This window comes from Oncorhynchus clarkii, chromosome 4 (genome assembly GCF_045791955.1).
Source record: "Oncorhynchus clarkii lewisi isolate Uvic-CL-2024 chromosome 4, UVic_Ocla_1.0, whole genome shotgun sequence".
In the NCBI taxonomy this organism is placed as follows: Eukaryota; Metazoa; Chordata; class Actinopteri; order Salmoniformes; family Salmonidae; genus Oncorhynchus; species Oncorhynchus clarkii.
The window spans coordinates 34,763,311-34,776,246 of NC_092150.1; the positions used below are offsets into that span (position 1 = coordinate 34,763,311).

The 12,936-nt window shown below is 43.0% G+C and overlaps 1 protein-coding gene across 1 annotated transcript in view; it reads right to left on the minus strand.

Moving 5' to 3' along the window:
* Positions 1–12,086, minus strand: part of LOC139406752 (cadherin-2-like) — a 73,318-nt gene extending 61,232 nt beyond the window's left edge. The window contains exons 1-2 of the mRNA XM_071149748.1: positions 11,867–12,086; positions 1,215–1,353 (exon numbers count right to left, since the gene is read on the minus strand). Coding sequence (XP_071005849.1) covers positions 1,215–1,353; positions 11,867–11,914 — 187 coding nt within the window. The 5' untranslated portion in view covers positions 11,915–12,086. The remainder of the gene's footprint in view (positions 1–1,214; positions 1,354–11,866) is intronic.
* Positions 12,087–12,936: the final 850 nt, after the last annotated feature.

The following is a 12,936-nucleotide window of genomic DNA, read 5'->3' on the forward strand; positions in this document are numbered from 1 at the left end:
TCTGATCCGCAACACGGGGGCCCCTCAGGAGTGCATGCTTAGTCCCTACCAGTACTCCCTAATCACCCATGACTGCGTGGCAAAGCACGACTCCAACACCATCATTAAGTTTGCCGACGACACAACGGTGGTAGGCCTGATCACAGTCAACGATGAGACAGCCTATAGGGAGGAGGTCAGAGACTTCGTGGACTACAGGAAAAAGGGGGCCGAGCACACTCCCATTCCCATTGACAGGACTTTAGTGGAGTAGGTTGAAAGCTTCAAGTTCCTTGGTGTCCACATCACCAACAAACTAAAATGGTCCAAACACACCAAGACAGTCGTGAAGAGGGCACAACAACGCCTATTCCCCCTCAGGAGACTGAAAAGATTTGGCATGAGTCCTCGGATTCTCAAAAACTTCTACAGATGCACCATCGGGAGCATCCTGACGGGTTGCATCACCGCCCGGTATGGCAAATGCTCGGCCTCTAACCGCAAGGAGCTACAGAGGGTAGTACGTACGGCCCAGTACTTCACTGGGGCCAAGCTTCCTTCCATCCAGGACCTCTATACCAGGTGGTGTCACTGGAAGGCCCTAAACATTGCCAAAGACTCCAGCCACCCTAGTCATAGAATATTCTCACTACTACCACACAGCAAGCAGTACCAGAGTGCCAAGTTTAGATCCAAAATGCTTCTTAACAGCTTCTACCCATAAGCCATAAGAATGCTGAACAGCTAATCAAATGGCTATCCGGGCTATTTACAATGCCATCCCCCTTTTTTTCACTGCCGCTACTCACTGTTTATTATCTATGCATAGTCACTTTACCCCTACCTATATGTACAAATTACTTCAATTACCTCAACTAACGCACATTGACTCGGTACCCTGACTCAGAATTGTTATTTTATAGTTTCTCTTTTATTTGTTTTATTTTATTTTATTTAGTTTCTTAAGTAAGCATTTCATGGTAAAGTCTACACCTGTTGTATTCAGCGCATGTGACAAATACTGTTTGATTTGATTTGATTACCCAACCCTCAGTCCTGGCCGCAGCTAAAAACATTACGACTCAAATATCACCCAAACATAATATGAAGCTACTCCCAAAACATATCATGTTAGGTTACTCTCCAATAATATCCCCACCCAGAGTTTTAGGTTGTTGTTTGAATCGCCAGCCCTTGTGGTAAAGTAAGGTGTGTGTGTGTGTGTGTGTGTGTACCGGTGAGGAGTGCTTGTCCCTCTCTTAGCTCCTCGTCCACGGCAACACTGTACTCCTCCTGGGAGAAGCCTCGTGTGCATGGCAACGATCCCTGCCTCCATGGCAATAACCCCACGGCCCCTCCGCCCTGCACAGCAATCTGGAGAACAGAGAGGAAGAACAGAAGGGTGTGAGAAAAAATATCAATATAGTCCTGGATAGGTTACACATACTTAAATATGTATGCACTCACTGCACTGTAAAATGCTTTGAAAAAAAGTGTCTACAGAGTAGCTTATATTAAAAGAGTTCACAACGATGTAATAACCACTAATAACTATCATAATAGGCAAGAGAAGTGACATAATAACCACCATCAAATGCAATATATTATATATTATATATTATAGGCTGCATAAAAGAGACATACTATTCTAATGTATAATGTATAACATAACAACATAAAGGTCTATAACTGTCAAATAACAGCAACAGTATTTGCACATTAGGAGGGGCCTAGCCCAGCGGCAGACAGACAACTAATATCTAGCGTGTAGGCTACCTCTCTATGCCCTCCGCCCTACCCCCCTCACAGAACGGCACAATGACATATGTTGTTGTTAAGACTCCACTCAGGCTGGTGATTGAAGTAATGAGTGTAAGGGTAAGCAGGTAGTATGATTAGACTGAGAAAGACCTCCTGTCGGCGTGCCAAATGGCACCCTATTAGTGCACTACCAATGGGCTCTGGTCAAAAGTGGTGCACTACATAGGGAATAGGGTGCCGTTTGGGATGCAGTCCCTATACAGCACTTCAGAAACGCACTTCAGAAACGCACCCTCCCTCTTCTCCACCATCATGGTGATCACAGATCTGATATGGCTAGACAACTGAAAGCTATGTCTTGGAACCCTTTGCTTGCTTTCACCTACCAGATTGTTTTCAGATCAGTGATTCATTCAGGGAAGATATGGAGGAATAGGGTATTTCAGAAGTATTGAAACATCGGTGTGAAGGCAGAGCACTATCATGGGGAAACGGAGCCGAGAACAAACCAGACCAGCTCACATCATAGATGTGTGTGTCAAAAAGCTGTAACCCTTGACCTTTCCATGACGTGACGTAACTCATTCATCTCATGCCTATTCTATTCAATTCTAATCAAAACCTCAAATCTGCCAACTCTCTGCAAATCACTCATCTGTCTCTATTTATTTGTATATCTGTTGCTTATCGTAGCCTAATTTCTAACATAAAACATCTCCAAACATGGTTCAAACACTCTCATACTCTTCTAAATGAATACATTAATGCAATGAAAATGCAAAACCAAATAGGTTGGGTAGTAGGGCTGACCCCATTTAGTCGACAGGTCGATTGTTTGGTCGATAGGCTGTTGGTCGACTGAGATTTCTTTAGGATGTTAAAGTTTCTAGATAGAACCCTTTGCCCCACAAATAACCCTTGTCATCCAAAAAGGGTTATTCTGATCAAAACAGTTCTTGGTAGAACCCTATCCCTCTGCAAAGAACCCCTTTGGAACCCTTTTTTCTAAGAGTGTATATAGAACCATTTCAAAATCAAAATCATGTTTTTAATCAAATGTGATGATATTTGGATGAAACCAGATCAAAGTATGATGACCAAAGTACGAAAAATGACTGTTGCTTATACATTCATTTACTTCATATGTATACAGGGTGGGTCACCATTGAGAACAGGGTCTCATTTGCAAGGGAGCCCTGTGAACATGAACATACAATAAATAATATCAATATAATAAATACAACAAGATTATTCAAAACAAACACAACTCTCACATATGACCTTCCTTAAACTCGATCTAAACTGTCCAATGGGGGCCAGCGAGTCAAATTTCAAGGTTGCCTGAAGACTATTCCATGAGCTGGGGGCATAAAAACTAAAAGGATTTGTTCCCGTGGGACCTCAAGAACCAGCCAGTGTAGAGTGTGGGTATTACAAGTGCTGGATCTCCAGTTAATATCTGACCTGAGGTAGTGGGGGAGTCTCTGGAGAACCGTTTTTATATACAAAAAGTAACCAATTTTAAGCCCTTCTGGTAGTCAGAACTATACGAAATGCAGTGATATCAACAAAAATGGTCCCCAGTGAAAAGAAGGCAGTGCTGAATAATGGACTGAATCAAAAGGTTTTAAAACAGAGGCTGCCGCATGCATGTGGATTATATCCCCATAATCAAGTACTGGGAGAAGCGTATATATATGTATAAGCGTAAGTCTACGGACCCTGTAGATGGGTGCGCCCTCGACAAGGATGGGGGGGGGGGGGGGGGAAGACGAGCGGGGGCGCGAAGGGCGGGCTTGATGCAGGAGACATGGAAGACCGGGTGGACGCGACGAAGGTATCGCGGAAGAAGAAGTCGAACTGCGACAGGATTAATGACCCGAGAAATACGGAACGGACCAATGAACCGCGGGGTCAACTTGCGAGAAGCCGTCTTAAGGGGAAGGTTCTGAGTGGAGAGCCAAACTCTCTGACCGCGACAATATCTAGGACTCTTAGTTCTACGCTTATTAGCAGCCCTCACAGTCTGCGTCCTATAACGGCAAAGTGCAGACCTGACCCTCTTCCAGGTGCGCTCGCAACGTTGGACAAAAGCCTGAGCGGAGGGGACGCTGGACTCGGCGAACTGAGATGAGAACAGCGGAGGCTGGTACCCGAGGCTACTCTGAAAAGGAGATAGCCCGGTCGCAGACGAAGGAAGCGAGTTGTGGGCGTATTCTGCCCAGGGGAGCTGTTCTGACCAAGACGCAGGGTTGCGAAAAGAAAGACTGCGTAAGATGCGACCAATAGTCTGATTGGCCCGTTCTGCTTGACCGTTAGACTGGGGGTGAAAGCCGGAAGAGAGACTGACGGAAGCCCCAATCAAACGGCAAAACTCCCTCCAAAATTGAGACGTGAATTGCGGACCTCTGTCCGAAACGACGTCTGACGGAAGGCCATGAATTCTGAAAACATTCTCGATGATGATTTGTGCCGTCTCTTTAGCAGAAGGAAGCTTAGCAAGGGGAATGAAATGAGCCGCCTTAGAGAACCTATCGACAACCGTAAGAATAACAGTCTTCCCCGCTGACGAAGGCAGTCCGGTGACAAAATCTAAGGCGATGTGAGACCACGGTCGAGAGGGAATAGGAAGCGGCCTGAGACGGCCGGCAGGAGGAGAGTTACCGGACTTAGTCTGCGCGCAGACCGAACAAGCAGCCACGAAACGACGCGTGTATATGTATATAGGGCAGCAGCCTCTAAGGTGCTAGTGATGGCAATTTAACAGACTGATGGCCTTGAGATAGAAGCTGTGTTTCAGTCTCTCGGTCCTAGCTATGATGCACCTGTACTGACCTCGCCTTCTGGATGATAGCAGGGAGAACAGGCAGTGGCTCGGGTGGTTGTTGTCCATGAGGATCTTTTTGGCCTTCCTGTGACATTGGGTGCTGTAGGTGTTTTCCCCCGGTGAAGCGTTGGGCAGACTGCAACACCCTCTGGAGAGCCCTGCGGTTGTGGGCGGTGCAGTTGCCGTACCAGGCGGTGATACAGCCCGACAGGATGCTCTCAATTGTGCATCTGTAAAAGTTTGTGAGGGTTTTAGGTGTCAAGCCAAATTTCTTCAGCCTCCTGAGGTTGAAGAGGCACTGTTACGCCTTGTTCACCACACTATCTGTGTGGGTGGACCATTTCAGTTCGTCAGTGATGTGTACACTGAGGAACTTGAAGCTTTCCACCTTCTCTACTGCAGTCCCGTCGATGTGGATAGAGGGGTGCTCCCTCTGCTGTTTCCGGTTGTATTTAATAACACCACAAAAAATGTTGGGATAATAATGTAATAAATAACACAGAAAAGAAATACTGCAAAGTTGCTTAGGAGCTAGAAGCACAGCTGCCCTATCTGTCAGCGCCATCTTTACCTACAAAAGCACACCAAATGTCCATCTTATCTGTTATGTGAGCAGAGGCTGTCATAACCTGCTTTGGTCATGAGGGGATGGTGTTTTGTTTTAGAGATCTGACTACCTTCCAGAATGAAGCTGGATTCCCACGATTCTCAGATATACATTTCAAGAAGTACTGTATGAGGATTGTGCTTTTCTAACCTGGGATAGGCATCTATTTTTTAAGCTTTTACATAGAATCAGTCAGCCTAGTCTTAGCCCAAGCTAAATTTCTCACCTGATGTTTCTTTGATAGTTCAGGGATTAGCTCTATCCCTTACACTTAGTTTATTGAATGGAGCATGCTTATCTGCAATAAAATAATGTAGGGACTGATCTGAGTCAGAGATATCTGTCACAACCCCCATTCACACAATCCTAGAACAGACAAGAATGGTTGTCATTGAAATTCATATCATTTGTCATGTAACAATGTGAGTGCGAGATTTAGGTAGTTTTATGCAGGCAATGGGACAATGGTCACTGAACTCATTAGCAAATATTCCATTGGTTGTATACTTGTGAGGGGCATTTGTCAAAATAATATCTAAAAGAGTAGATTTTTCAGGGTGTTTAACCTCTTTGATCTCTACGGGCGCTATTTCATTTTTGGATAAAAAACGTTCCCGTTTTAAGCGCGATATTTTGTCACGAAAAGATGCTCGACTATGCATATTCTTGACAGTTTTTGAAAGAAAACACTCTGAAGTTTCAGAATCTGCAAAGATATTGTCTGTAAGTGCCCCAGAACTCATACAGGCGAAACCAAGATGATGCGTCAACCAGGAAATGAGCAGATTTCTGAAGCTCTGTTTTCCATTGTCTCCTTATATGGCTGTGATTGCGCAAGGAATGAGCCTACACTTTCTGTCGTTCTCCCAAGGCGTTAGCAGCATTGTGACGTATTTGTAGGCATATCATTGGAAGATTGACCATAAGAGACTACATTTTCCAAGTGTCCGCCTGGTGTCCATGCGTTGAAATTGGAGCGTAAAGCCAGGTGCAATTATTTTTCCATTTGAGAGCAAGGAGAAACCAGGCTTCCAGGAAGGATATATCATTGAAGAGATATGTGGAAAAACACCTTGAGGATTGATTCTAAACCACGTTTGCCATGTTTCAGTCGATATTATGGAGTTAATTTGGAAAAAAGTTCGCGTTTTGAGGGCTGAATTTTCGTTTTTTTTTTTTTTTTTTTTTGGTAGCCAAATGTGATGTACAAAACGGAGCTATTTCTAATACACAAAGAATCTTTTTGGAAAAACTGAGCATCTGCTATCTAACTGAGAGTCTCCTCATTTAAAACATCAGAAGTTCTTCAAAGGTAAGTTATTTTATTTGAAGGCTTTACTTGTTTTTGTGATAGTTGCCTGCTAAATGCTAACGCTAATGCTAATGCTAAATGCTACGCTAGCTAGCTACTGTTACACAAATGATTGTTTTCCTATGGTTGAAAAGCATATTTTGAAAATCTGAGATGACAGTGTTGTTAACAAAAGGCTAAGCTTGAGAGATAGCATATTTATTTCATTTCATTTGCGATTTTCATGAATAGTTAACGTTGCGTTATGGTAATGAGCTTAGGTCTAAATAAAATAGAATCCCGGATCCGGGTTTGGTCGTCGCAACAGGTTAAAGGGCGGGTTCAACTGAGTTAGATTTAGCTCAATCAGAAGCTGGCATCAACTAATTCTGATTAAGATCAACCAAAATGAATAAATCAGATTTGGCATAGTCAGATAACAAGTCAGACAATTGGCTAAGAGCACTTGTTGGTTGTAAATATGGTTTGAGAGGCCAGAGCTATAATAAAATACATTTTTGAGATCAAACTGCTGGCATTTACATGAATCAGTTCAATGCCACAGCTGCAGGATTTCAGATCAGATGGAGTCTCTAATACAAGCATTCTATGCTCAATTGATAACCCCTTACTTGAAAATACCATAGGGCTAGTTTGAAATGGTATAGATAAAAGATTGTCTAGAACTGTACCATTGTGCCTATGCTTTGAGCGAGGAAGTAGACTAAAACAAGAGTCAATGAGGGTTACCTGTTGCGAACATGCAGTATGAAGATAATGCTGATAATTTATGGTTGGGATTACCTAAGCGAAACATGGGGTGTTGGTAAGTCAATGTCTCAGCGCAGCCTTGAAATGCAAGACCAGGGTCCAGGCACCAAGATGATTTGGATGGACCCCATCCTCTCTGTAGAGTATCTCTTGTTTCCAAACGATGTCAAAGTTATCCACAAAAGTAACTTCAACAGAGTTAGAGTAGATTCATAGCGAATCATGTAGTGCCAGCAAACTACTGAATCTTTCGCTGACACGACTCAGGTGCCACACCTGGGGGCCTGAAATACTTGGATGCTTGTTGGATTCTTTCAGAGTTCCAATCAGTTCTTTAAAATCCTGTTTCAGCCACTCCGAGCTAGCAATCCTAATGTAATTAGATCCCACATGGATTACTATAGCTACAGCTCCCATGTTCTGGTGTAAAATGGTAGGAAGCAGCCTAGTATTATCTTGTAACCAAGCCCCAGGATAGCACAATGTTTTTGAGTCTGGGGCAGAGTCCCTCTCGGGAACTTGGAGAATCCTAGACCGAGGCAGAATCTCCCTGGGAAGGAGGGTGGATAGGGACGAAGGCGCGAGAATCTCCATAGTCAAGACGGCAAAGCTGTTGAACAATTGGATTTGGGTTGAGCTTCCGAACACCAAAGAAGCCCAACTAGCCACAAGCCACTTCTCTCCATTTGGCCTACGGCGGGTGACATGCTTCCATGGTTGGGCAGCAGGATTGGAGACAGTATAATCCGCTAAATCCACCAGAAGTAACGGTCCTGCTCCATGTCCCAGGGGAGTGGGAGACTTCTTCGGGAAGGGGTCCCTGGAAAGCATTGGCTATTAAGTCAAGGAGTGTTGACATGGTGGTGATACTCTCAACACCTCGGAATGGCGTCCAGGCTGTGGTGTAGAGAAGGAGAAGGTAGGCGGGGGTACTTTCCCAAGTAGATTAGGCAAGTTTTGAATTTGTTTTCTAATAGTAGCCACTTCTTCCCTATGGTCCTCTGCGAGTAAACAATTGTTCCATCGGAATTCTGGTCGGTCCACATTGTTCCAGAAGAGAGCATAGTATAAGTACAGCTCCTGCAGTGCATGAGATGCTTGCTTTTTACCCTGAATGGGGAAGCCTCCGTGGGAAGAGACATAGGAAATACATCCGTGGCGCAGAGACAGCAATTTCAGGCAAAGCAAAAATATAATAATAAAAATAGACAATAACTGATGTATTTTTCTGGACCTATATAGACCGTTGGTAAATACAGCCAATACAACAACAAAAAAGATTAAAGGGAATAGACTGTAGCCTGTTAAACATAACTTCCTGTGAAAAACAATTCACTGTCAAACAAATATGTGTACTCGCTCTCCTTCCAGTCAAAAGGTGTGTGTGATGAGTGTAAAAGTGTGCTTGACCTAAAGTTTGATCATGAAGTTACTGGTCCCCTCCCCGTGTCAAACACTTGGATTCAGGAGGCGGGATTATTAAGGGGATAGAGTGACGTCACCATAACTCTCTCGTTTTAATACACCAATGGTAGCGTGACATTCTCTTACTTAATTTAAATAAGTACCGCCTTCTAACTAACATCGGAAAAGGCATGTATGCATAGGGGCGTGGTTTAAGTAGATGGATAGTTACTCTACTGGTGCCATAATTTGACTGTATGGTGTCAGCAAGTATAATTCAAAGTTTACAATATTAACCTATGGCAAAGACACGTATATGTTTCTCCTTTCATGTGTGTCTGGTTTTAGCTAGTTACTGGCTAGCTAGATCTTCAGTCAGCATGGAACAAAAGTGTGGGGGGGAGATTCAAAACTATGACGCAGTTGTCATGTCAACACATCCGTCAGTGCCACATCACAAAAGACACACCAAATGGGAGATGTATAAAAACAAAATCTAAATAAATGTGTATCACAACATTTTCTTGAGATACTTCTACTGCAACACTGCGCCCAAGTTTCTTGACATAGGCCTTACAAAGAGCAGTCAGTCAAAGTGAATAAATTAATATACGCTTCCCGCCCACTCAGCCTGTCTTTTAAAATGTCTTGGTAGTTAGCCATGAGAAGAAATTTAATTTTTCTTACATTTTGAGCATTTCTATCCCCCCAAAATATTATGGGTGATATTTTAGTCACTCAAAAGGCTATTTTACATGGGAATCAGATTGACTGTTCAGGACCTTTAAAATTCCATGAGTGTTATGATTGTGTTAATTGACAAGTTGAATCGGGTGTGATAGCACTGGAACCACTGGATGTTGCTGAGAAGAGAATTGACCACTGACTTTGTCTATTGACACAAGGCTATAGGTGAGTCTTTCACAAAACAATGCTAACAATGCTATAACATGTTGTACTGGCATAACACAACAGATTAGATAAACTGGAATGGCACTCTCACTCACCATTGCACAAAAAAGAGCTGTACGATACGCCGCAAAAATGTAAATGAGCCGTCACCTTTTGGGAACTGCAAAGAGTTCTTTGAGTAATTATGGTTCCACATAGAACCATCACCATTCCCAAAGAACTCTTGATGAACCCTCTTTTCTTAGTGTCTAGGTTAGGGCTGAATCAAATTAGGTTATAGTGTATCTCTAAATACACATCCGATTTAGTGCACGGGCGCAACTTCAGCCTTGTGACCTGTCTGCAGTACACAATATTAACGGTATCGTCTCAAATAGCCATAACAGCATCGCATAGGCTAGAAAAGTCAACCTTTCTACACCCGTCCCATAACCCTGCATAGCCTAGGTTACAGATCAAGCCTACAGTTAACGACCGCTATGAATCATGGGTGAATACAGAGCAGAGCGTAAACTAAACGGTCCCTAAGAGGCTATTGGGAATATTTCCAAAACGACAACAATTCCCTTCACTGAGTAAGCTATTGCCCATCAAATGTGCAGCGTGATTAGGCAAATCAATGGGCAATTCAGTAAAGAAATAACATAGGAGAGCTGCAGTTTAAACAAAGTGCAGGCTACTGTAGCAGCTATGACTGCAAAATTGTGTGCCAGACCGAAACTCAGATATTCATGTTGAAAAACCAATTAATATTAACAAAATGGAATGCACAATTAGCCTACATTTGAGCAAGATCCTAATGCATACACCCTTAGAAAAAAGGGTTGTAAAAGGGTTATTTGCGGAGGGAGAGGGATCTACCTAGAACCTTGAACATCCTAAGATCCCGTTTTGGAAGAAAGGGTTCTTTGGAAGGCATGGGTTCTACATGGAACCGTGTATAATATTTCACAGCATGCTCTATTGCTGAGAGATTTTCAGAATTGTTCGGTTTACTGTAATATCTTTTTTTTTTTTTTTTATGTAAGTTGATTAGTTAATACATTTTATGCTACACAAAGATAAATAACATAGTTTTCTAAACAATCTGTTGGATTTATTGCACACGTTACTGAAATGGTTGTTACAGTTTACATGATTGAGGTAGTCTCAATATTGTACCTTCCCTACCCCGGCAGTCATTCTGTTGGATATCTTAACTCTGGCTGGGTTCAAGGTAGATCCCTTCATAGATGCTTCTAGGAAGAACCTTTAGATGATAAAATGGTTCTTGGTAGAACCCTACATAGAGGGTTCGAGGCAGAACCATATACAGGGTTTTTTTTGCAGATCCCTGCAAAGAGGGTTCTACCCAGCACCAAAAAAGGGACAAACTGAAAAACACTGTTCAGTTCTACTTAGCACCTTTTAATTCTAAGAGTGTAGTTTAAAATCAATATAAACCAACAACCTAATATGTAGCCAATGTAGAGGGAAATTAATGCAGTCATATCCTGCAGACTTACGCCGAGTTGGTTGTCTCAATGGTTGGTTGTCACAGCGTTAATTACTCCCAATCTAAATTGGCACTGTGTAATATTTGTAAGGTTCAAAAGTGTGAATTCTTTGAAATAACTCCTCCACCTGGTCAATTCATGTCAACATGACAAAACATTTGAGGTGAGGAGAATTTGTGTTTTTCATAGGTGAAAGTACAAAGGAAATTATTGGTATTTTACTTGTAAATGTTTGAATTATGGGAGTATCCTTGAATAATTCTGTGCACACACAAATGTACAAAAAAATGTAATGTTATTCTAACGGAGTAAATGCTTAATTTTGTTAGGAATATCGTTCCATCAAACAAAGGCTTGGCTATTTATAAGACTCTATGCAATATTGCTTAATTTCATGTTACAAAAGGAATAAGCTACTAGCAAATATTGTGACAACCAACCCCCTACTGTGTGTCATCCAACCCCACGATGGGGCTGTTGGTGTGTGACATCCAACCCTGCAATAGGGCTGGTAACTGGTTGTCACAAGTGGACTGAATGTTTGGTGGCTTTATAACTCTTCTTTGGAATATAAAAAGGGTCCTCATTTCAACCCAAGACCTTGGTCTTTCTCTTAATATTGAAAATAATACTGTAAAGAATACTGGTGCTGAAAAATACAAATTAGAGTAATACTTGTGACAACCAACCCCGGTCTCCCCTAGTGAGTTGACCATCATCATAGAGCAAAAACCAAGCCGTCACTCAGACCCCTGTCCCATAGCCAACAAACCAACCCCACCACTACACCAAACCGAAGAAACGGTTTCGTAGCCTACCTGCACAGCTGCCAGTCGCATCAGCAGCGCGACTAAGGTTCGAAACATGATTAAATCCCTCCTTCGAATGTGTTGGGAAAAGCCCCAATCTCTCTTCGCGGATCAATGCGAGAATGTTCACTAGTAAACGAGCAGCTGCAGCATGTAGCAGCCTCGTCTCTCTCCTCGCCGTCCCAGTTCTGTGCTGTGCTGCTGAGCGGAGTGCACTCTGTCTGGTACTGAGGCTGAATGACTTAACTGGCTACCAGTCGGACCGACCGACAACACGGGCCTCAGTGTCTCTACCTACCGGATAACATCAGATATGGCAGGAATCACACAAAGATCCTCTTCGCCCTGTCTCTCTCCTCTTCTCTCCCGACAGAGAATGACAGACCACGCCCCTCCTGTACAACCATCTTAGTCCTACCCTACACAACTCTTGGAGGGGTTAACATGGTTGGATGAGGGAGTTGGGTATAGGAATTGACGTTTGATGTGAAACAATGACGGCCTATGATTGAGCAGTAAAAAATGAGGCCAATGAATGACCATGTGAAGTGGCGCTCTTGGTGGTGGTTTCAACAAGCTCTCACAGTCTCATGTCAGAATTAGACATTCATCCATGTTTCTCAAACGTCCAATTTTAAAGTTGTTCCAAACATCACATTTAGAAGTGTTTAAGGTTACGTTTAGGCATTAACTCCGAAATTGTAAGATTAGGCATTAACTCTTAATGGTTAAAATAAGGGTTAGTCTAGCAATACTGAAACCTACTTAAAGGTAACAGCACTCACTGTTGCCCCTAGTGGCCAGTATCCACATCATCTCCCGATGTCCTCAGACATCGATGGACATTAATACTGACTTGTATCACGGGTGACCTGGCTCTTCAGTGAGGAGGCAAGAGAAGATGTTTGCAACGGACATGCAGAGTGAGGGATTATATTAGTTAGAAGGAAAGGCGCCTAACCCAACTAACTAGACAGTAAATCAACTCTGGTAACGCCATAGAGAACTCTTCTTTGTATCTGTCCCACTATGGCATTTTATCTGAGCGCACAGGCAGCACCATTGAGGCCATTTGCATG